Source organism: Gorilla gorilla, chromosome 5 (assembly GCF_029281585.2).
Source record: "Gorilla gorilla gorilla isolate KB3781 chromosome 5, NHGRI_mGorGor1-v2.1_pri, whole genome shotgun sequence".
NCBI classification, from domain to species: Eukaryota; Metazoa; Chordata; class Mammalia; order Primates; family Hominidae; genus Gorilla; species Gorilla gorilla.
The window spans coordinates 64,222,713-64,248,826 of record NC_073229.2 but is presented as its reverse complement, the minus strand read 5'-3'; the positions used below and the strand labels follow the sequence as shown (position 1 = coordinate 64,248,826).

General features: G+C 36.9%; 1 protein-coding gene across 3 annotated transcripts in view; it reads left to right on the top strand.

Annotated features, from left to right (window-relative positions):
* RCAN2 (regulator of calcineurin 2) overlaps positions 1–26,114 on the top strand; it is a 273,335-nt gene that overhangs the window by 29,026 nt on the left and 218,195 nt on the right. For all 3 annotated transcript variants that reach the window (XM_004044135.4, XM_031012077.3, XM_019029381.3), the window contains exon 2: positions 6,420–6,646. In XM_004044135.4, coding sequence (XP_004044183.1) covers positions 6,422–6,646 — 225 coding nt within the window. In that variant the 5' untranslated portion in view covers positions 6,420–6,421. The remainder of the gene's footprint in view (positions 1–6,419; positions 6,647–26,114) is intronic.

Sequence of the window (26,114 nt, the reverse complement as noted above, 5' to 3'; positions counted from 1 at the left end):
TTGTTAAAAGATCCGTGGCTCCTTATATGAAATTAAACTCTTTCTCTCTGGTTTGACTTCTGTTTTTGTATACAAAAATTGTATTTGCTCTTTCAGAATTTGAAGGCAACCAAGCTTTAACTCAAAACTTATTTTCTATGCTTCGTATGCTTTTTCTTACCATGCGTCTGTCTCTTAGATAACGTAACTTGACTGAATACTTTCCTTTGAAAGACTTTCAGTGTCTCTGTAGTGGACAGTACCCAGAATTGGCCATGATCTCTCCAGGTTGCCAAGACTCTAGATGCGATTATCACCACCCAACCCCTTCTGGTCACACATCACACTACTGACTGATTTTACTTGATGGTAAAACTATTATAAGCATCTCCATGAATGTTTACCATCTTTCTGTGGCTCCCAGGTTGTTCTCATGGACTTATTTGTGGTTAACTTCCCTCTCCTTTTATATTTAAAGGCTTTCTAGACCAGAATTCCTATGGGCAAATGCATGGCTCCCCACTCTCATGAGTTATACCCAATTCCTAGAAAAGTGAATTTTTTTAGAATTCTGCAATTCAGAAATGTGAATCTCATGCACATTGATAACTCTGTGACAATAATGATATCCAGCAGAATCAGATGTCTTCTAAAGGTCTCTTCCTCCGGGTTTAATCATATGTATAAACATTTGTCAGGAAAGAAATTAGAGAGTTTTGGAAAGATTAATTCCTTGTGTAGAAAGCCAGTAATGTCTCTAACATCCAGATTTATTGGGGGAAAAGAAATTTTTTCACTTATTCAGACAACATTTATTAAATGGCTACTTCTGTGTAACAGATGTTGAACAGGTATCTTTATGTTTCAGGTGGCCAGTCTTTAAGATAGGAAACATATTGTCTTTACTTTAGGTCTTTTAATGTTTAAAAAGTGCTATCATGTTATTTGAAAATCTTGGATGAAAATTATTTTCACATGTTTGCAAAAAAATGAAATGGTTGCAAACCCTCCCTTCTCCAGGCTTCCTTCTTCATTAAAATGAGTCAAATGCAATTGTCTATGTCTTCATTGCCATTAACTTTGTAACATTTAAATAAACTGTTATCTTGTTGTTGGTGATGTTTTCTGGGGGGAAAAGGTTGTTTGTTTTTTGTTTTAATTAATTTCTTTTGCCTTACAAATATCTTTTCCTCCTAATAGGGTCTTCACCCAAACTCATACCAAATATTCAAGCTGCACTGCTGCTTGCTTCTCATTGTAATGATATGGGCTTTACTCTCACGGACATACACTGGAGGTTTGAAACTCATTTACACACTTAACAGTAGAAGATGATGGCCACCTCTGCAGTGCCACCTTCCTCTGCCATTGGCTTGCTCTTGATAAGCCTAACAATAGTAATAAATAGCTTTCATTCACATGTTATTGGCAGAGGGGGGCCTTCAAAAGACTTTCATGTAGATCTATAAGGTAGGCAAGGCCATGTTCCTTCTCCATTCTGCTGTCAAGAAAGCCACAGCTGGCTGGGCATGGTGGCTCACGCCTGTAATCTCAACAATTTGGGAGGCCGAGGCAGGCGGATCACCTGAGGTCGGGAGTTTGAGATCAGGCTGACCAACGTGGAGAAACTCCGTCTCTACTAAAAAATAGAAAATTAGCTGGGCGTAGTGGCGCATGCCTGTAATCCCAGCTACCCGGGAAGCTGAGGCTGGAGAATCTCTTGAACCCGGGAGGTGGAAGTTGCGATGAGTCAAGATCGTGCCATTGTACTCTGACCTGGGCAATAAGAGCGAAACTCTGTCTCAAAAGAAAAAAAAAAAAAAGAAAAAAAAGAAAGCCACAGCCCAGAAGGCCCCCTATTTACAGCTTGAGACTGGCATGAAGGTATTCCCATAGGGCTCTTTCCAGTATTTCATGAAGATGTCTCTTCTCTTTATCTAAAGAAGTTTTGAAATTCTCCCATGGGAAGATTTATATTTTAATAGTGGATAGTGGTTTTTCTTTTCCACATGCATATGGTGATGGAAACTTATGCTTTCCAAATGTCAAACAACAGAAGAGTGATTAAATTATGACAGATTCATACACTGGGATACAATGTGGCTATTAAAATTAATGTTTTGAAGAATATATAATCACACAGGGAACTGCTCTTGATTATATCAGTGTTGCAGGACAGGAGTGGTATACTAAACAGCAGGATCCCCATTTTGTTTAAAAATTTTACATGTAAAAAAAACACTGGAATGAAATATACCAAAATGTTAGCAGGAGTTTTCTCTGAATAGTAGGATTATGGTTTACTTTTATTTTCTTCTTTATAGCTTTTTGAATTTTCCAGTTTTTCTTCAGTTAACTCATTAAAAAACATTAATGTTATTTTTGCTATTGTCCACAGATTATTAAATTTTAGCTAGAGGAATCCTGTGAGTCTTGCTATCTTTGAGTGATTCTTGCTATCTTTCATTTGTAAAATTACATTTTAGAAATCAAACCTTTAAATTTAAATGAGAGGATTGTTTTCATTATTAGTGTAGACATTTGAAATAGTATTTCATTAGTGTATACATTTTAAGTTGGACATTATAACCCACTTGCTGGTCTGTTATTTCCAAAAAGTGACTCTTTTTTATATAATTCATTAATTCAGCCAAACATTATTTTGAGGGCTTTCTATATTTTCCAGTAGATACATGGATGAAGACAACCCAGCCTCTGCTTTCAAGAAATACCAATCTGGATTGAGATACAGACTAGTAAAGTAGTAATCACAATAGTAGCTGCATTGGGGGATAATTTTATGAGAAAAGGCTGTGCAGGGTGCTCAGGGAGCTCTGAGAAAGAACACCACATTCATCCCAGCCTGGGTGAGGTTGGGAAGCCCTCCCGGAAAATGGCCTCCTAGCTGAAGGAAGTTCTTCTCCTTTGGATGGCCAACCTCAGATTTAGAAATAAGGACAACACATGTCAGTCTTGGTAGACAATGGTTGCCTCAAAGGTTTCTTACAATGATTAACAGTTTGATATTAATTAAAAAAGACAAACCAGGCTGGGCACAGTGGCTGACATCTGTAATCCCAGCACTTTGTGAGACCAAAATGGGAGGACTATTTGAGGCTAGGAGTTGGAGACCAGTTTGGGCAACATAGCAAGATCTCATCTCTACAAAAAATAAAAAAGAAGTTAGCCAGGCATGGTGGTGCATGCCTGTAGTCCCAGCCACTCATGAGGCTGAGGTGGAAGGATCACTTTGAACCCAGGAGTTGGAGGTTGCAGTGAGTTATGATTGTGCTACTGCACTCCAGCTTGGGCAACAGAGCAAGACCGTCTCTGAAAAAGTGGAAAAAAAAACAACAACAACAGAGGAAACAAAGACAAACCAGTTAACTTGGGCTGTGGGACCTTTATACTTCTTTATTGGGAAGTTCTCTTAATCTTCAGAATTTCCTTCTGTTTATTTGGGCAATACTGAAGCATAATTGCCTTGCTCTGAAATTATCACAATGTGTTTTTACTGCATAGTTCATGCAGTAAAAATTGCAATACTGTGTATTACAGTATTGCAAAACTGCATATTACATATTCTTTTATGTAGTGGTTAATACTGATTTTGATCACGTCTTCCGCTCCTGTTTCATTCCCCTACCTCCCCTTACTCTGCAGAAGGAGGCAGTTCAATGTTGTTTTGTTGTTGTTTTACAAGGATAAACTGAGTTCCAGAATGATCACTTGGCTTCTCCAAATTATGGGGTGAGTTAGTAATGAAACTAGAAAGAGAAATTAGAATTTCTTTGTTCAAAGCTCTGACTTCTAAAGTATTTCTCCATTAAGTAAAGTAGGTTGTTTGCCAAAAATGCATTCACCCTTAAATCTTTACTGAAAGTAATGAGCTTAAAATAAAATCTCATGAAGATAATATTGTTACAGCTTAGGATAGAAATTAAGGCTATTTGAGTAGATTAAAATGAGTCCTGAGTTAAGCTTAAAATTTGATCTATTTAATTAATTTGTTCGGCAATGGATTTTAGATTATTTTTGGAAAAATAATAATTGAAACATTCTTACAACACATCTAAGAGTGTTTTATAATGTTTTGATTCACTTAAAATATTTTAAATAAGAGGGATGAGATTAAAAATAAAATCCAAATTGACACAGTATCTATTTGTAAGCTGCTGAATGATTATGACTTCATTATCAAAAGAGTTTCCTGGCTGGGTGCAGTGGCTCATGCCTGAAATCCCAATGCTTTGGGAGGCCCAGGCGGGTGGATCACCTGAGGTCAGGAGTTCGAGACCAGCCTGGCCAACGTGGTGAAACCCTGTGTCTACTAAAAATACAAAAACTAACCGGGCATGGTAGCACGTGCCTATAATCTCAGCTACTCGGAAGGCCCAGGCTGAGGCAGGAGAATCACTTGAACCCGGGCGGTGGAGGTTGCAGTGAGCCAAGATTGCGCCATTGCGCTCCAGCCTGGGCGACAAGAGCAAAACTCCATCACACACACACACACACACACACACACACACACACACACACACATTTTCCTGTAAACTATTAATGAAAATGCTACTGTTTTGATGATGCTTTTAGTAAATATTTTTACTATTAAAACAATTGATACTCTAATAAATGATGGTAATTAGGTGTTTTATGCTAAAATACTCAAGCAACAGTATAAATATGAAAGAAAATACATGCACGTTTCATTGAAGTTGTCTAGCAGTTCAGTTCCCTTTATATTAATGCTATTACATGTTTTTCCTTCTAGTTAAAAATATTCATAGATTTTAGATTATTTAATAAAACATGTACCATATTTCTATTTAAAATAAGTATTTTGTTGATTTAAATACGGAAATGCGCTAATTGGAGTTTGAAGAACTTTGGAGTTCAAGAATTGTTTTATTATATTTTATATAGAAATTTTTATTTACCACAATTTTGATGATTTGATTTTAGAGATATCACCTCAAACTATTTAATTTTTGGCTCCTACCTCAACTGGGCTTAAGATTTTATATGTAATGCATTATTGCCAGAAAATGCTGCTTACCAACTCTCATTGGGGCTTTTCTAGGAAAAATGAAAATAAAAAACATAACCTCATCACTATGAGGTTCAAGGGTTTATTTCACAGTTCAAGAGAGAGATAAGCAGAAACTGATATTTTGTCTGGGGATCTGGAATTTGTATCTAACTAAACTTCATGAGAGCAGATTGATGTTTAGTGGTACCCACCTTTCTGTCCTTTGCTCTGAGCATCTGTGATGATGGGACTGAAGAACATGGAGCTTCCTGAAGATGATTCAGTAGCCATGTCATAATTTTCAGTCAGTCTTACTTGCATAACCATGAGCAAGTTATTTCACTTTCCGAGCCTCTTAACTATTGAGCTTTGAGCAGAATAGTATCACAGGCATGAAAATCGGTACAAAAGAAGAAAGTAGATACCAGCCTTGGACTATATGGGGATACTGACCTAATCCACTAAATTATGTACCAGTATCAAAAAAATGGAAAAACTGCAGTTAGGCAAACTGCAAATATAAGGGGTGAAAAAAATAATAGAAGGGTTGAACACAGCTAGGTGAAATCAATACTGGAAAGCCTTACGAGGCAAGGAGGGACGGGGACCTGTGCACCATGGATTGATCAAGATAGCACTGATTTTTTTAGGATCTGGACCTGGTTCACAAATGACTTGAAGTAATTATCAGTCAGAAGAGGAAATATCTGGGAGGTGTGTGTGTGTGGTGTGTTTACTCTCACTGTACTCTCACAGGATGAACTGTTACCTGTTAGAGTTATCATGATCAGGATTCAGGTGCTGATGAAGTAGATCATACTTTCTTAAATATAGGCTTCTACTTATTCTGATCTGCTTCATTCCTGTGGCATAGGAGAGTGAGCTCTGGTGCCAGTTTCCCTGAGTTTGAATCCTAGCCCTGCCATTTTGTCAGTGGTCTTGTAAAAGTTACTTAATTGCTTTGTTCCTGTTTTCCCATCTGTAAGTTGGGGAAAATATTGGTACCAACCTTATAGACTATTGTGGAGATTAAATAAGGTAGTTAATGTATGTAATTGATGTTCTAAATTTATATAAATCATTTAGAATAGTGCCTGGAACTCAATACATGATAGACATTGGTAGTAGTGGTGGTGATCTCCATTTCCTATACCTATTTGTTTGTCTGTTTGTTTTAAAAAACCATAGTACTGACTCGGTTCTTGCCCCAGAGCAGAGCTGTATGGGAAATTCTGGTTCAGGGATCAAGGGAACCATGTGAACTTGCAGATCTTCTCCCTTCCAATATCCCCTGCCTCTGCTCCTAATCGTACTCCACTGTTCTGCCCCTGACAATACAAAACTGTGACCCGAAAACTGAGTTTTAAGGAATTTGTTCTACAGTAACACATGCTCATCTTTGTATCCCCAGGAATGAGGGGAGAATCATACTTCATCGGAATGAGGAGCCCGGGGCAGCAGGGACACGTCCCTGAAGATGGAGGACTTTTCTTACTGTGCTGCATAGACAGGGACTGGGCTGTCACCCGTTGTTTTGCAGAAGAAGCCTTTCAAGCAATCACTGACTTCAATGACCTCCCTAACTCGTTGTTTGCGTGCAATGTTCACCAGTCAGTGTTTGAAGGAGAAGAGAGCAAGGTAAGCTGCCTTTTTCTGTTCCTAAAACATGGGGAGATATGGCATTATCTCCAAGTAATCGTGTTGTTCATTTGTGGTTGGTGTTTTGAAGTTTTTGGAAATGTTTAGTTGGCTCTATTTTTGGCATGTGTACCAGGATAAGAAAATCCCATTCTATTATCAACTAACTTTAGAGATACATCTGACAGGGTTGCAGATGAGAATATGTTGAATCAAATTGAGTCCTCTGTGACTCACAGGTCCATCTAGCAAAACAAATGGTGTTAATATGGATTGTAGGAAATGCCCCTTAGGCTAGGAAGCAGATGTCTTAAACTCCTAAAAGTTTCCTTTTCCCCTATTCTGCCATAAATATAATTTGCCTTTCTCAAAACAGTACAAACTCCATTTTACCTCCAGCCTTCCTGCAGCTTGATGAATGTTCTAAAAAAGCCTTCTTAAACTGTGAGCCAAGTCTCACAGTAGATATTAGAGAAGGTAAGTTGGTTGGCATCTGAGTCCTTCTTTGCTCATTGATACCATGGTGGTATTGCCATGTGTGTGTTGTAAGAATTTGAATGAAGCAGTAACTCCTCAATTTGAAATGATTGGGGAATGAGGTTGTCTATGTATTAACATTTTCCAGCTTCCCATTTTAAGAAACAGACTTAACTTAGTGTAAATGTTTTTGGCAATCACAGTAAATATTCCATTTGGAGACCTTTCCAAAGTTTATTTCAGATTTCTCTAACCTTCGAATGGGGTATCTAAATGGATGAAACCTTCCCTTGTAGATGTAGATTCTTAGTTGTAAAAGCCACTATTATACTACTGAAACATGGACAAAATTTTTTGGATAAAGGGCCTTTTTTTTTCTTTTTCTTTTTCTTTCTTTCTTTCTTTTTTTTTTTTAACGGAATCTCACTCTGTTGCCCAGGCTGGAGTGCAGTGGCACAATCTCGGCTCACTGCCAGCTCCACCTCCTGGGTTCACGCCATTCTCCTGCCTCAGCCTCCTGAGTAGCTGGGACTACAGGCGCCCATCACCACGCCCAGCTAATTTTTTGTATTTTTAGTAGAAATGGGGTTTCACTGTGTTAGCCAGGATAGTCTCGATCTCCTGACCTTGTAATCTGCCTGCCTCGGCCTCCCAAAGTGTTGGGATTACAGGTGTGAGCCACCGCGCCCGGCTGAGGCTTTTTTTTTCTAAACTAAAGTATATGACTCTGTGAGATATAAGAGTAGGCTTTATGATTGCTGTTTCACAGACTTTAGCTCTTTCTGCCCATTGCTGAAGTCTGTGTCTGGCATAATTACTGGAAGTCTGATTTACGGATATGATTGATTTTGTAGACAATCCTGATAGCCACAGAGAAAACCATCCCAGAGAATTAGGAATTATTTTAAGCCATTTAAAGATATTTTTATAATGATATCAGTGTGGAGTTGAACTGTTGAAATTATGGGCTGAAAATAGCTTGAAATGCAAGGAATTATATATAATTAGAACCTCCAGTGCTATGATCATCAGACTATTTAAAGTAAGAAAGTGGCACATGCCAATTTCTTCTTTGGAAGAAACTGAGAATTTTGTTCTTGGATTATAACCAGATTATCACAAATGATAATTTTCTCAGGGCAAGTAGTTTCCTCTGAAATATACCTGCCATAAACTATAAAGCAACAGTCTATGTATTCTCATCATATCATCCATTTCTCTAAATATCACAATTAGAAGGATTTTCCTTGGAGATTTAATGAGGGTTTTCATTCTTTCCTGATTAAATACTTCCCAGTAGATTGAAACAATGAGGCCTAGGAAACAATGAGGCTAATCTCATTTAGCAGTGCTGCTCAAGAATGGCTGATTAACTGAATTAGAACTGAGGACATAGAAGGACAGGGGCTGGAGGGGGGAGTTCATGGGAGTCTGTACACATCTATTTTGATATTCTGATTTGTGATTGAATAATGGATTACAAGATATTCTCATCTAATGTGTATACGAAGTTTGTGCATAGCAGTTTGGGAAATAGTATTTGGTTTTAGGATGATCTTGATAAAATATTGAGGCAAAATAAACAAGAATATAGTTAATTGCACTCAGTTTCAAATGATTTAGATCACCATTTTACAGCCATGGAGGTGAATTTTATAATTGGCTGAAGTCTATGTAATTCAGTTTATTAAATCAGAAAGTGTCCTACCTCAGCGAGATTTTTTTTTTTCTTTTTTTACTCTTCCTTTTGTGGACAGTCTTTAGGATACCAAATAATCTGACATGGATTTAATTTTGACTTAATTATATCTATATAGTTTAAGGTGACAAAAGAAGATAATCAGATACCAGATAAGTTGACAATAGCCAGGAAGCATGATTGCTGGGACTCCAGAAAAAAAAGTGGGGAGTCTTGTGGCATCTCATTTTCACTGCATATTTCTCTTCCAGACCCAGAAATTCATATTTCTTTCATTTAACCTCCTTTTTAAAAAACTATTATGATAAAATCACTTATTTTAAGACATTAAGTATCATACTCCATTCTGTCAGAATATTCTTTCCACAAGGTTTAGATTTCATGAATCTGAGCCATGAAGTCTGATGATGGGTATTTTCCACAAAGGGTGGACATTTTAGGCACTGTGATAAGTTGGTGGGGAGATATTTTTAGGCAGGGGGAAAAGAAGCAAAAAGCATTTCCAGCACTCCTTGTATTTGCCTATGGGCAAGGCTGGCCATGGTAATTGTTTTTATATTTGGCTTTGGGAAGATGTATTCAGCAGCCTGGAATTATAGCAAGGGGTGGAGACATCAGAAATGATGCTTAGCCTTCATTTCCAAGGTTTACGAGGGTCGGTGGTTTCATATGTAATTTGTTTTGGCAGAGTCCTTTCTTTTTTGGCACAGCCTGCTTCTGAAATCATTGTGTCTTGATATTGATGGATTTAAGTTTAGCCTTTGTCTTGCAATTATTATAAAGTATATATTTAACTTCCATAGTTGGGTAGGAATTAAACCTTTTGCTTTCTGTCACAAATGAGTCTTGCAGCATTCTTTTCTCTATTTTCCTACATGTCTGAGATACCTTTTCATTTTTGAGGAAATTTATGGGGTACTAAATTGAACTTCTCATAATATAGGTAACAGCACAGGATGTGATCTGGATCTGTTTATTTCTGTATCACTTTGTTCTGTGCAAAGTGATAAATATTCTGATATGCTCATTTCTGCTGTCCTATTTACATTCTAAGTTCTGACACCTAAAGCACATGTTAAAAAACAGCTTTGTGTTGTCCGTAATGTTCATTCCAATTTTCAGTTAGGCAGAATTCTGTGAGATTGTATTTTGATTTCATGCTTTTGCAATGAGTGAGCACATACTTCAGTGAGGCTTGTTGTGGTCCAGATGGTTGAGATTTGTTTATATAACACAAAGGAGAACCGGAGCTGGAGGAAATTGGCATCTGAAACCAATAAATGCAGATTGCTGTGTGCGTGCTACAGCTTGAAGTATAAATATTTTTGTATGAAACGCATTTAAAACTGTGATCTTCACAGTATCCAACACCTGAAAATTACTAGGGTACATTTCTCTTCAGAGCACTCCCCTGGGTTCATCTTTCGGGATCCAGCTGGGCTGCAGAAGTCATCTTGAGGAAGGTGAGGCTAGGAAGGTTGTCCTTTGAGCTGCCCTGTGTCTATGCTAAAGACACATAAGGGTCTGCTGGGTAGGACGTTGGAATGCACTGCTTGCTAAAGGGGAACAGTGAAGCAGTGACTGAAATGTTTAGCCAAATTCAATTGAATAAGAAGAAACCTGAAAGGTGACTTTTTTTTATTATTATACTTTAAGTTATGGGATACATGTGCAGAACGTGCAGGTTTGTTACATAGGTATACACATGCCATGGTGGTTTGCTACACCCATCAACCCGTCATCTACATTAGGTATTTCTCCAAAATATGTATTTATTCAATTTATTAATAATTATAACATCAGCAGCAAATACCTATATAGCATTTGGCATGGTGCCAGGTCCTTTTCCAGGTGCTTTATAAACATGAGTCGTTTACTTGTCATGACAACCCTATGAGGGTAGTATCTTTCTGTAACTCTACTTCCTGGGTGCGTGTCAGGATTGTATTCCCTGGACCCTACTGGCTGTTTCTACCCAATGTGTAAGCAGAAATGACTTGTGTGATTTCTAGGCCAAGAATTTAATTTACCTATATTGGACCCTGCAGAATGTTCCTTTTGTTCTGTTAGGGAAACTGGCATTGTGCCAAGTAGTGCTGGCTTAGGCAGTTTGGGTCCTGGAGTAAGGACACTGATGATGTAGGGTAGAATCCTAGCTAACCTATCATGAACATGTAATGCAACAAGAAAAACAAACAAACAAGAACTTTTGTTGGTTCAGGCCACTGGGATTTTGGGGTTTGTTATTATAGTATAAATTAGTCCATCTAGATTGGTATAAGTATCATTATCCCTATTTTTCAGGTGAGGACACTAGAGAGCAGAGACTTTTCCCATGGTCTAAGCTAGTAGTGGCCAAGGCAGGATTCAAATCTAGGCTGCCAGACTACAGAGTTCATGCTCTTAAACATTATGCACTACTGCCTCCTGATATACAGATATTTATTGAAAGCTGGTATGATACTTGGTTCTGGGGATTCAATGGTAAACAAGATAGGCTTAAATTTAATTTATAATGTACCAAGAGTGGTCTATTCAAAATAAGCAAACAACTAATAAACATAAATGCTGACAGTGATGCCAAAACAAAAGGACATTTAGCATATTTTCAACTACATTCATTTCCTTACACACACAGACAGACATACACACATCACACATGAACATACACAGTTTTTTAAAAATAAGGTGGTAATTCTGCCAACCATTAAAGAGTATATTCTACTAGAATGGGCATGTGGTGAAAGACCTGGCTCTGCTGTTCTCTTAGTCTTTGTGTGTCTTGTAAATAGATCGTTGCAATGCATTGCAAGTAGCTAGAGTGATTCTAATATTCAAAGATGTACACTTTCATTCAGCATATCCACTAAATCTGAACCAATTTCTTCTTCTCGAGTTCAGCTGACTAAACGCTGGGCTAGTCTAACATTGCAGGCATTATGAGAGCATCCTAAAGGATTTTCAAAGCTAAATCTGATTATTTGTGGTTTTTACTGAGTTCCCCTCACTCTAGTTTGTAGGAGTATGTCGATGTTTACTTTGAACTTTACAACTTCCGGTCCACAATCTCTTATCTATAGTACTAAAATCTGAACATCTGAAAACTGAGACTTTTTTCACAATCCATTGTGAGACAAAACATCACTTCATTAAAATCTGACCTGAACTGATAAGAGGCTACTTGTAGTTCGACTAGTCAGCTATTTCTCTGTAGAAATATTCCTCCCTTTAATTACTAGGGGCTGCCCCAGATGTTGCTGGGACATTACACAATATGAGCCCTGTGCCCAGTATTACACATCCAAATCCCCCAATTCAGAATGCCAAACAGACAGTAGGTTGTAGATCTATAAAACATAAAAATGAATCTACATTCCATATTCAAAGAGAAGAATGAATTTATCCTGGAAATCTGAAATGCCATAAAGTGAGCAATTCAATGTATTTTGCCCATAAGATGCTCATGTCTATTTTCTTAATTTTTAAATAATTTATTTTCAATTGACTAACAAAAATTATGTATACATTTATTGTATACAATATGATGTATTGAAATATGTATGCATTATGTAATGACTAATTTGAGCTAATTAACATATACATTACCTCACATACTTATTACTTTTTCGTGGGGAGAATATATAAAATCTACCTTCTTAGTGGTTTTTTAAAAATACAATAGATTGTTTTTAACTAAAGTCACCATGTTGTAGAATAGATCTTTTGAACTCATTCCTCCTGTCCAGCTGAAATTTTGTAGCCTTTGTTCAACAACTTCCCAGCCCCTGGTAAGTACCATTCTACTCTCGGTTTCTATGTGTCTGACATTTTTATACTCTACATGTAAGTGAGATTATGTAATATTTGTCTTTCTGTACCTGGCTTATTTCACTTAACATACTATCCTGCATTTTCATCCATGTTGTGCAAAGACAGGATTTCCTTCTTGTTTAAGGCTGACTAGTATTTCATACATACCACATTTTCTTTATCCATTCATCTATTGATGAACACTTAGGTTAAGTCCATATCTTGGCAATTATAAATAATGCTGCAATGAATAATGGAGAGCAGATATCTCTTCAACACACCAATTTCATTTTATTTAGATATATACCTAGTAGTAGGATTGTTGGATTAAATGGTGGTTCTATTTTTAGTTTTTGGAGGAAACTCCATACTGTTTTCCATAATAGCTGTACCGATGTACATTCCCACTAACAATGTGTAATTGTTTCCTTTTCCTGACATCATCACCAACACTTTCACCTTTTTTACAGTAGCCATCCTAACAGGTGTGAGGTGATATTTCATTGCGGTATAATTTGCATTTCCCTGGTCATTAGCGTTGTTGAGTGAGTACTTTTTAATATACTTATTGGTCATTTGTATGTCTTCTTTTGAGAAATGTCAATTCAGCTCCTTTGCCCATTTTTAAATCAGGTTATTTGTTTTTTTGCAGCTGAGTTATTTGAGTTCCTTATGTATTTTTGGATACTAACTCCTTGTCAGATTTACAAATGTTTTCTCTTTTTGCAAATATTTTCTCCATTGATTGTTTCCTTTACTGTGCAAAAACCTTTTAGTTTAATGTAATCCCATTTATTTTTGCTTTTGTTGCCTGTGCTTTTGAGGTCATATCCAAAAAGTCATTACCCAGACCAAAGTCAACAATTCTTTTCATACATTTTCTTCTAGTAGTTTTAGTTTTAAGTCTTATGTAAGTCTATTTCATTTTGAATTTATTTTTGTATATGTCATAAGCTAAAGTTCTGATTTCATTCTTCTGATTGTGGATATCCAGTTGTTCCAACATTATTATTATTAAAGAGACTGTTTTTTCTTCGTTGTGTGTTCTTGGCACCTTTGTGGAAAATCAATTGACTGTAAATCCATGGATTTATTTCTGGGCTTTCTATTCTGTTCCATTGGTCCACATGCCTGTTTTTATGTTAGTACCATGCTGTTTTGATTACTATAGCTTTGTAGTCAGCTTTTTTCTTTTTACTCAAGATTATTTTGGCTATTCAGAGTCCTTTGTGGTTCCATATAAATTTCAGGATTATTTTTTTTCTATTTCTGTGAAAAAATGTTATTGGAATTTTGTTAGAGATTGCACTGAATCTATAGATTATTTTCTGTAGTATGAACATTTTAATAATATTAAATGTTAACATTTAATATTAATACTAATTCTTCTAGCCTCTGAAGATAGAATATCTTTTCATTTATTGTGTCTTCTTCAGATTCCTTCATTATGTTTCATAGTTTTCAGTGTACAGGTCTTTCACTTCCTTGGTTAAATTTATTTCTAAGTATTTGATTTTTCTTAGCTTTTGTAATTTGGTTGGTTTTCTTAATTTCTTTTTCAGATAGTTCCTTGTTAGTATATAGAAATGCTACTGATTTTTGTATTTTGGTTTTGTATCCTACAACTTTACTGAATTTGTTTATTAGTTCTAACAGTTGTTTGATGGAGTGTTTAGGGTTTTCTATGTGTAAGATCACGTAATCTGCAGATAAGGACAATTTAACTTCTTCCTTTCCAGTTTGGATTCCTTTTATTTCTTTCTCTTGCCTAATTGCTCTGGCTAGGACTTCCAGTATTATGTTCAATAAAAGTGGTAAGAGTGGCTTCCTTGTCTTGTTTCTAATCTTAGAGGAAAATCTTCCATCTTTTCAATGTTAAGTATGCTGTCAGCTGTGAGTTTGTTATATATGGCCTTTGTTATATTGAAGTACATTCCTTTGACAACTAAATTGTTGAGAATTTTTATTGTGAAAGAGTGTTGAACTTTGTCAAATGCTTTTTCTGTTTCTGTTGAGATAACCATATGGTTTTTATCCTTCATTCTGTTAATGTTGTGTATCACATTTACAGATTTGCATTTCTTGAATTATTCTTGCTTTTCTGTGATAAATCTCACTTGATTGTGGTGAACAATCATTTTAATGTGCTGTTGAATTTGGTTTACAGGTATTTTGTGGATGATTTTTGTATCTGTGTTCATTAGGGATATTGGTCTATAATTTTCTTGTCTTGTAGTGTAGTTGTCTGACTTTGGTATCAGGGTAATACTGACTTTGTAAAATACAGTTGGAAGTATTCCTTTTTCAATTTTTTGGAAAAAGTTTGAGAATAATTGGTTTTAGTTCTTTAGATGTTTGTTAAAATTCAGCAATAAAGTCATTGTGTTCTGGGCTTTTCTTTGGTAGGAGACATTTTATTACTGATTTGATCTTTTTACTTGTTATTGGTCAGTTCATGTTTTCTTTTTCTTCATGATTCAGTCTTGGTAGGTTTTACGTCTCTAGGAATTTATCCATTTCTTCTAAGTTATCCAACTGTTGGCATATAATTGTTCATAGTAATTTCCTATGATCTTTTGTATTCTTGTGGTATCAGTTCTAATGTCTCCTCTTTCATTTCTGATTTTATTTGAGTCTTCTCAGATTTTTTTATTAAGCTAGCTTAAGGGTTGTTGATTTTGTTTATCTTTTTAAAAGGCCAACTGAGTTTTTGGATAATTTCTACTATTTTTCTAGTCTCTATTTCATTTATTTATTTTCTGATCTTTATTATTTCCTTCATTCTACTAACTTTGGGCTTAGTTTGTTCTTTTCTTTTAAATTCCTTGTGGTATGATGTTATGTTTTTTGCTTGAAATCTTCTTTTTTGATGTAGGCATGTATTGCTATAAGTTTTTTTCTTGGATATATTTTGCTGTATCTCATAGTATGCTAGTAGATTTTAGTATTTTGTGTGTCCATTTGCATTTGTCTCAAGATATTTTTAAATTCTTCTTTGACCCATTAGTTGTTCAGGAGCGTCTTGTTAAATTTTTTTGTATTTGTAAATTTTCTGAAATTCTTTCTGTTATTGTTCTCTAGTTTTATATACTACTGTAGTTTCAAAAGATGTTTGATATGATTTTAATCTTTTGCATTTTGTTAAGACCTTTTTGTGCTCTAATATGATCTATCCTAGAGAATATTATGTGTACACTTGAAAAGAATGTATATATATCCTGGTGCTGTTGGATTCCATCTTTTGTATATGTCTGTTAGGTTTATTTGGTCTAATGTGCTGTTTAAGTCTGATGTTTCCTTATTGATATTCTGTCTGGATTATCTATCCTTTGCTGAAAGTGGAGTATAGAAGTCCTCTACCATTATTGTGTTATAGTCTCTCTCTCTCTCTATTCTCTCTCTAGATCTATTAATATTTGCTTTATATTTTCAGATGTTCCAATGTTGGGCACATGTATATTTACAACCGTTATTTCTTAACAAATTAATCATTTTAACTTATATAATGGCTTTCTTTGTCTTGTTCTACTTTTTTAAATATAAATTCTATTTTATCTAATATAAATAGCTACCCCTTGCTCTCCTTTGGTTAGCATTTAGATGGAATATCTTTTTCCCTCCCTTTCCTTTTAGTATATATGTGAAGTGTGTCTATTGTAGGCAGTGTATAGTTAGGTCTTTTTTAAAAAGCCCGTTCAGCCATTCAGTCATTCTCGTCTTTTGATTGGAAAATTGAATCAATTTACACTCAAAGAATTAATTGATAGGTAAGAATTTATTAGTACCATTTTGTTAATTGTTCTTAGTTGCTTTGTAGATCTGTTGTTCCTTTCTCTCTTACTGTGAGAGAAATTGTAATTAGATGATTTTCTATAGTGGCTTATGCTTTGATTCCTTACTTTTTATGGTTTGTGTATTAACTAAAGGGTTTTGCTTTGTATCATGAGGCTTACCTAAAATATCTTATAGTTATAATAGACTTTTTTATGCTGACAATTTGATCACATGAAAAAACTCAATAATTTTACTCCTCTTTCCGCATTTTATGTTTTTGATGTCACAATTTACATGTTTTATATTATGTATCCCTTAACAAATTATAGTAGCTATCATTATTTTTATAATTTAGTCTTTGAAACTTCATACTAAAGATATAAGTGACTTACATAGAACCATTATAGTAGTAGAGTATTCTGAATTTGACTGTGTGCTGATTTTTACCAGCAAATTTTATACTTTCCTATGCTTGACTGTATTACTAATTAGCATCCTCCTTTTCATTCAGATTGAAGAAATCCCATTAGCATTTCTTGTAAAATAGGTCTGGTGGTGATAAGCTGTCAGCTTTGTTTGTCTGGGGAAGTATTTTTCTCTCCATTTCTAAAGGATAGATTTGCTGGGTAAAGAATTCTTGGTTGGCAGTTTCCCCCCAGGCCCCCCCCACACACACACACACCCTGCCTCTGTGTTATCACTTTGAATATATTATCCCACTCTCTTCTGCCCTGTAAGGTTTATGTAAAAAAGTCTATTGCTAGCCCTATTGGAACTTCATTACATGTGATATGTTTCTTTTTTTTTCTTGCTTTTAGGATCCTCTTTTTATCTTTGATTTTTGACAATTTGATTATAATATGTTTTATTGTAATCTTGTTTGGGCTAAATCTTAGTGGAGACCTTCCTGTACCTGGATATTTGTATATTTTTCCAGATTTGAAAAATTTTCTGTTATTATTTCTTTAACTGAATTTCCTGGCCCTTTATTGTTCTACTCTTACTTTTTAACTCCAATAATTTGAATACTTGCTTGTGATGCTGTCCTATAAATCCCATAAACTTCCTTTATGCATTTTCATTCACTTTAATATTTTCATCTGACTATATATTTTTAAATAACCTGTCTTCAAGTTCACAGGCTTTCTTCTGCTTCACCAGTTCGCTGTTGACACCCTCTATTGTATTTTTAACTTAGTTCATTGCATTTTTCAGCTCCAGAATTTTTTAAATAATTCCATATCTCATATTTTGGTTGCTTATTGTTCTTTAATTTTGTTAAATTGTTTCTCTGTATGTTATTATATTTTTGTGAGCTTTCTTAAAGCAATTATTTTGAATTCTTTGTCAGGCAGTTTACAAATCTTTATTTTGAGGGTGGTTATTGGTGCTTTATTTTATTCCTTTGATGCTGTCATGTTTCCCTGATTGTTTCTAATTCTTGTGACTGTGTATTAGTTTCTATGCATTTGAAGAAGTAGGGACTTATTCCCGTCTTTTTGGACTGGCTATGTCTGGGGAAGTCCTTTACTAGTCAGCTCATCTAGAGATTCTCAGCAGCTGGTCTGGCATGGTCCACAGGTGAACTTGCTGCTTGAGTCCTTGGGCAGGCTATCCTGGTGCCTGGGTCAGCAGGTGGGCAGGCCTAGTGCTTGAGTCCATAGGGTTAGGCCTGGAGCCTGGATCTACTGGGATAAACATATTGATTGGTTCTATGGGGGTGGACCTAGAGCCTATGTCCATAAGGACAGGCCTAGAGTCTGAGTCTATAGAAGCTGGCCTTAAGCCTGGGTTTATAGAGGCTGACCTTGTGCAGGGTGGTCTTTGAGTCTGAGTCTGAAGGGGCTTTCTAGGGGCTGGCTAGGTGCTGGTATGGACCTGGTTTCTAGGTTCACTGGGACATTGCTAAAGTCTGAGTCCACAGGGACTGGCCTGGCACTGTGGTAGGCCTGGACCCTGTGTCAACTGGAGCCCGGGGACACTGGAACTGGCCAAGGGCCTGGGGCTGCCCTGTTGCTAGGACAAGTGTGGAACCTGGGACAAGTGTGGAGCCTGGGGGCCGGATGTGCAGCTGTTGGCCTAGAGGCTAAGTACCTGAAGGGAGGCCTGGGTCTTGGGGCCGCAGGTGCTGTCCTGGTATCTGGGTCCAAGGGGTGGTCCTGGAGCCTAGCTCTGTGTGAAGAAGCATAGCAGTGAGGTCTACTGGGATGGACCCAGCCCCTGGGTCTGCTGGAGCAGGCCTGGCCCATGAATATGCTGGAGCATGAAGCTGCAGGGACTGGCATGGAAAGTGAGGCTGTAGGGACTGGCTTGGCACTGGGCAGGATCTTAGAACCTGTGTCTTTGAGTGCTAGCCTGGTAACTGATGCCAGGGTTGCCAACCTGGCAAAGGGGCAGGTCTAAAGCCTGGGACTTTGTGGGCTGACCTGGGGCCTGGGACCATAGGCGCTTGCCTGGATGCGGAGTCCATGGGTACCAGCACGATGACTAGAGCTGTGGGGGGCTCATGTCTTTTGGAAATAAAGGATATACTCAAGCTAGGATGAGCATTGTGTATAGATACTGTCTGTGTAGCCCTCCCCAAGCCAAACTCTGACACTCACTGAGTCTTTCTTTGAGTATCTATAGTTTAAAGCCTTTGGCCTTGACCTGCTTGTGCTGCCCACAGCCCTTCATTCTAGCTCCTCACTAATGGTCTGCTCTGGGTCTATAGGAGAGCCTCCTAGCCCACAAAGCAGATAGTTACTGCTCCGTGCACATGTTTGTCTTGACTCAGGGAGCTTAAATTGTAAAATATTTTGTGTCAACTACCCAGACATATTTTCCTTTTCTCCATTTACATTTTCTTCTCTAGACCCTGAAGCCCTTCAAGGCAGACAGTATTTATATTTGTCTTCTTTGTATTTCTAGTGACTTGCATAGGGCCTGACACACAGTAGGTGCTCAATCAATATTGAAATGAAACTCTTCTTAAACGGTGACCAAATTAAGACACAGAGAGATGAATTTACCAGAATCAGCTGATTATTTAGAGAGATAAAAAAGAGTAGAGTGAAGCTTTCTGACTTTTAAGTCCAGTTCATTACCCACTGTGCATCACTGTGTCTGAATTGTACTGTGGAAAGCAGGTTCCAAAAACAAAGTTGGCTGTACATCAGCACAAACTTCCATGTGGAAGAATGTAAGGCAGAAAGAACTCAGGTGATTCAGCAGCAATGCTCAAGCCAAATGTAAATGCACTGAATCCAAATCACCCTTGTAGTTAAGATTTGACGTTCATAAAGAAACCTGCTTTATACGTCAATTTATATTTATGTAATGTTCAGAATTTTTAGAGGGGACTGACTGATTTAGTAAGACAAGTGAATAAAAAAATTAGAAGTGTCTTAAGCAGATTTATTTTTATAACTACATCAAGGAGAAGAAAAGGGAGATGGGTAAAAAGAGAGTAGCGATAAAAGCAATAAATAAAATAAATATTTATATTATTATGTTTATGTTACTGTAATAAATACATTTTTAAAAGGTAACAATAAAAGCTAAAATCTCGTGCTCTGGAAGATCCTAGAAAACATTAAGGCTGGTTGGAAAATTCACGCTAGGGATCTGTAACAAAGGGTAAACATGAAGATAATAATTCACTATGGTTTAAGTATCACTGAATATATGTTGTAAAAATAAAATAGAAGTGAACTATAGGAACTTGAGGGTGGGAAAATGGATCACCAAATATTAGTTTTAAATATTAAAGCAGGTAACAGTTAAATTAGACATAAAATATATAAGGAATACTTAGGAATTTCACTGTTTTTCTTGTGTTGTTCATTCCTTATAGGTAAAAGTGACATTTATAGTTATATTTGTTGTCTTAAGGAATATTTAGATTATTAAAAGGGCATATCATTGTACTCTGGAGGTTAAATCTGTTTTGTTTTGTTTTTTTTCCCTGAACAGTGACTGAGACCCATAATTAGTTACTGCTAATCACTTGGGGGCACCTGCCAGATGAGAGGCCCAGTGTGGGGCAGATTTGAAAGCTGCTGTAGGACATTTTATGAAACCTTAACCTTTCTTAAAGTGACTAAAATATTCCAGAGGCATATTTAGTATCTTGCTTCTCCACAGTACTGAGTGACCCCCTGGGGCCCAAGAGCCTGACAAGCTACTCTAAAAGTCCCACTTAACTACCTGAAAATAATTGAGACAGTAGAGAGAATTAAACCTGATGGATAGAGTTGAGAGTATTTGGATTCTGTGCCAAAGAGTGGGTAAACATATATTCTTGATGACACTTGGTGAAAGATGACTGCCATATTCCATTTATTCTGGTATGATATTAAATAGGGACATGGAGCTTTTTTTTCTCCCTATTTGCAAAAATGAGTACTTGGAACCCACTTCATATGGTTTCCATCAGAGCTGCTTCTAGTCTATACAGTGACTGTGAATTATTAAAATGAGCAGAAGCAGTCTTAAGGCATACTGCCTGGGGAAAGGAAGTGACTTTGTAAAAATAGTGTCTTGCCCTCTAGGCTGATGGCCTGCATGCAGCCCTGAACAGGGTGCCTTGGTGGCGGTGGAGGGGTAGGCTAGATTTCATCTGCCACTCACTTCCTGGGCCAGGAGCCCCTGAGAAGTACACAAAGACACAACCATCGTGGGGGCCATGAAAATTTCAAAGTACTTCAAATTTTAAAAGATGTAAATTCAAAGGTAACTCTTGAGTTCCGTTGCCTAAGAACATTACTTTTTTCAGAGGCAGTTTCAGAGATAGAACCCAGGGTTAGGATGAGCTTTATCGTTATTATTTTCTTAGTCTCAACAGCTGAGGATGTCATGGGCTTCACCCTGCCTGTCTTGACTTCGTTGAATCTAGTCTCAGTTTGGTGGGCATGAAATTCTTGATTGACTTGGTGATAACCAGAGAAAGTCAGAGTTTTGATGTGAACTTTAAAACTCCTCCAAGGTAACCATCACAGCAGGCCTGACATTTAGTTCAATGGATGAGATCGGTGTGATATAGATGGGCTGAGTGCCAGTTCTATTAATACCCTGTGCTATTTTCTCTGTGAGAGTGGGGTTATTAGTGTGCTGTATAGACTTCCTTATTACCTGTTCATTGATAATTTTGTGCTTATGGTGTTCAACCATATTCCCCTGCCCCTTTTAGCAAAATGGGTATATATAGAAACAGAACATGTGTAGTTTATTTTTTTAGTTTTATCAGTTTCTGTTAATATTCTATTTTACTGGGAATGTTCTATCATATAGCCTATTATTTTAAACAGAAATACCATAATCTCATCTGTGTTTTAAGAGAGAGACTTGCTGATCAGGTACATGATAGTTAAGGTTTTTAATCAACCATATTCAAATATCATGCCTCATACTTTGTTCAAAACCTACCTTTCCCCCAAAAAAATTTTTAGCTATTATTAACTCCAAATTATTTAGTATAATCTATTATGTATACATAGAATGCACTGTGTCATATGATGGTCTAGTCTTTACATTCCAGCTGGGTGATTGTAAGTGTCTTGAGGTTGGAAGAGCAACCTCCTCATTCTTCGGGTGTCCCAGATGTTGAATACAGCTCTCTAGACATGATGTGGGTGTTGGATTCAGAAGCATTTGGGTCCAAATCCTGCCTTGACAATGTAGTAGTTATTTCATCTTTGCCAACTGAAAAATATCTTTGAAACTCAGTTCCCTTTTTTATAAAATGGTGTTAACAACACCTTGTTTATTGGCTTGTTATGTGATTAAATGAGATGAAGTAGACAGAGGAGGTAGCATAATACTAGACCTTCTTAGTAAGCGTGTTCTCTTCCTCATTCTTCTTCATTCCCCTCCCTGCGACCCAGATCTGTGACTGTCTATCTCTGGTTCAAGGAAGGAAGGAGGTTTTCTAATAACCAGGTGTTTTTCTAAAAATATGTAGACCTAGAGAGCACATGTCTATGGAATTTGGAAGGAAGACTTCAGCAGATCCTTGCAGAATTATAACAAAGTTGTGCTTTTATATCATAGCCTTGAGTTTTAAGGAAGGTTAATCTCAGTTTCCACATGGAAACTGTTCCTTCAATTGTTTTAGGACACTTCTTGTTCACTGTTTCCCATATAAGGTTCACGTGATACTTTTCTTTTAGAACTAGTTCCAGGAAGACTTTGTTTACTCTGGGGAACTGGTATTTTTTTCTCACTATGAGGATTATGTGATTTATGTGTTTTTCTTTTTCTCTGGCTTCTAGGAAACTCAAATTAAAAATTAATATTCAGTCATAGCAACTATCTTTGTTCTTATTGATCCTGATATTTTATTTCTTATATATTAACCTAATTATGTATATATGTAATATATTTTTCTGAATTAGCTCTTCAAACTTTCTTCACATTTTAATGAATACTTTAACAATCATCTTTTCACTTGTAAAGGAGATGTCCAGTGATCATTAAGGATGTGTTTTACAGATGTTTTAAATTCCATTGTGAATAGAAAAAAATCACCTAAGTTAATATGATATTTTTAGAATAACACGCACACAAACTTTTTTTTTTTTTGCCGTGACTCATATGGTTTAGAAAAATAGTTTTTAAACATCTTCAAGGAAAAGAATGTAACTTGGCAATCACAATTGACAACAACATCTTCCAGGAACACGTGCCATCTAGGTCCACATGGTTTTAGAAAAGCACTGGGTAATTAAACTATCTTTAAGTTTTACTCTTAAATGTGATCATTATTCTAATATTCATTTGTGAGGAAATGAACACTTATAAAGCATTTGAGGATATGTGTATTCAAGTTTGTCCTCATCATAAATCAGTCTGATTTTGAACTCTAAAGGCTTAGAGACACATTATTTCATGGGAAGATGCTATAGTTTCAATGCCTGATGCTTGAGAGTTTTATTCTTTCCCTCAAATAGATTACTTTTTGTTGATATTATGTTCTGTCAAGTTGTAGAATTTGGAACAGAAGTCCACTTAAAACTTACCATTGTGCAGCTTAAGTTCACGACTTTGCAAGGGGCACATGAGAGGAAAGTCGTTTCAGTCTTCAACTAGCCTCTTTAGAAATTTTCAGGGAATGAGAGTCTTCAGTGTCATAAATGTGGCAGTGATAATCAGCTTTTATTACACATGCTTTTTATATGTAGACTTGTTCTAAATATGGGAGTAGGGAGGGTAGGGACATGATAATTTAGAAGGAGGAGGAGAAAGTGAGTATACATTTGGTTACCTAGCCCTACCTTTGCCCAGCCTCCTTGACAACCAGGCTTTCAGCTCAAGTGGGGTTGTCTTTCCCCCACAAACATCTCTGAGTTCACATATCTAAGTAAGTGTTGTCCCTTTCAAAGTGATTCCTCTTTAGGCACCACTCACTGATTGCTCATTTTTTGCAATATCTTGAGTGGTGTAAAGCGTATGTATTTATAGAGTGGATTTGAATTGCTGGAAGCAAGTCATTTAGAGTTAACTATGGTGACTCATGTAGGTAACCAACCCAGGTAAAAATAATTTCTATTTAAACACAACATGCACATAAACTATAATAAGAAATAGCTACAAAACACTAGGAATGACTTCCTTTTGGAGCTTTTGAACTGATACTTGGGAATTTCAGAAATGCACAATGAAAGCATTGCTGCAACAAGTTCACCTTTTTGAAAAAGACTCAGCTATACATGTAAAATTTAGTGTATTACATCAGGTACATTTTTAAATTGTGCTTTATTTATAATGCACCCAGCCTTGAGTCTCAGCCCCATGTTTCTTGCTGAACAGAGCAAGCCTTAGGAACAAAGAAATGGGCTCTGTAGTGTGAGGAACATCCTGTCTCCAAGTATCTCCTACAGTGGTCTAGAGTCTTTTGAAACCTAAAGGCTATTTTCTGATTAAGAATCTTCTTTTTAATGAACATAACCCTGAAAGATATTATATTCTAAGATATACCTAAGATGTATCCTAAGATATTCTAAGATATACAATAGAAGTACCCAGAGAAGAACAGTGACTTATAAATACACTAACAAAGCGAAAGAGTACTGCAGCAATCAATCAATCAGCCATCAATTATTTAATAATTATTGAAACTCTACCATGTCCCAAGTATTGCTCTTGGCACTGGGAGTACAAAGATGAATGAAATGCAAGCCCTCATGAAGCTTAATGTTTACTGAGATCTGAAAATTGTAGTACAAGTTAGGTGAAGTGAGAGATGGAGGCAGAAGGAGCATATTATAGGAGCTCAGGGCATGGGCACTAAGAGGGAAGAGGGAAGGCTCTGGAATATTTTTTCTGTATTTTATCATGTATAGAGCGAGGAGGCAGTTCAGTGTATCCTGGTAGCCGCTTTCCTCATGGTGACCAGGACGTTGTTCAGCTCCTCTCACCTCCGCTTGGCATGGCTATGTGTCCCCACCCTTTTCTTGGTGAACCTGGCAGTCCTCTTGTCCTTGGAGACCTTGAGCTCCATAATATGTCACTCTTATAGGATGAAGCTGTGTGCTCCTTGGATCATGTCTCGCTTGAATTCTGAGTGCTTGGTGAGGTGTCTGCAGTGGCAGCTGTGCCTTGGCTTATGCTCTTGGTCACCTTGTGGCCCTATTGAGTCCTATGGCCACGGGATAGCACAGAGCCATGACTGCCATGCTTCAATGGCTGCTGTCACAGAAGCTCTGAGAGATGTTTTTATTCTTTGTTTTAAGCTATGCCTTGTACCTGTACAACAGTCTCCACATGGACCCATCCCATGTCATAAAATGTGCTGGCTGTCAGGACTTTTCAGGCCCTCCTCTTGTGTAATCAGCATTGTTGTCCTGTCACACAGGGCCTTTTTTGAAAGGATGACTGATGAGTGGGGGTGACAGGGAAGGAATGGCTTTTGACTCTGGCCAGGGCTGCTTCTCCAAGTAAACCCAGGCACAGTGACAGGTGAGGTGGGGAAGAAACATTTTATTTGTGACCCATGTGTCCTAATTTTCTCCTTAGTGTGTGAAATTTTTGCTTTCCTTGGAAGGTGAGCTGTGAGCTTGCTTATTTTAAAAACTGCAACCTGTGAGGAGAGAGGGTGTTCTTTGACAACATTACATCATTGAAGCCTCTAGGTGTTGAGTCATCATTATTTTTAGGCAGCTCCATGCTTTTTTTGGTTGTTCTAAGAATAGCCCTTGTGTCTGGACTCTACAGAAAGTCACCACAGTAAAGATTCTGTCACCACTCAGCAGTTGGGATAGGATGCCTTCTTAATTTTCAAGCTCAAGGCATACTTTTTAGAATTTTACTTGTAAACATTCTGCCTTTTTAGGTTTTTCCTGAGACAATTGACTTTGTCAGGAGCTGTCACTTGAAGTTGTTCAACCCTTTGTCAAAAGTACTTATAGCTGGAAACAACAACTGTAACAACAACAAAGTTTGAAGTCCTCCCTAATAAAAGATTCCTTATTATCTGCACTCAATGTACATTTGGTTTGTGAACACCTTAATCAGTGACTTTACCCAATTTTTAAACATTTCAAGATGTATTTTCATGCCTTGCATTTTATAAATTAAGTGACTATAGATCCCTTATTTTAGGATATGGGGTGGGAGTGATGCTCTTGGAATTTAGGCAGGATCTGCTAAAAGCAGCTGAAACACACGTTATTATACCATGTTAAACTAAATAAGCATCTAAACTGTAAACTGTATTGGAACTTGATGGCA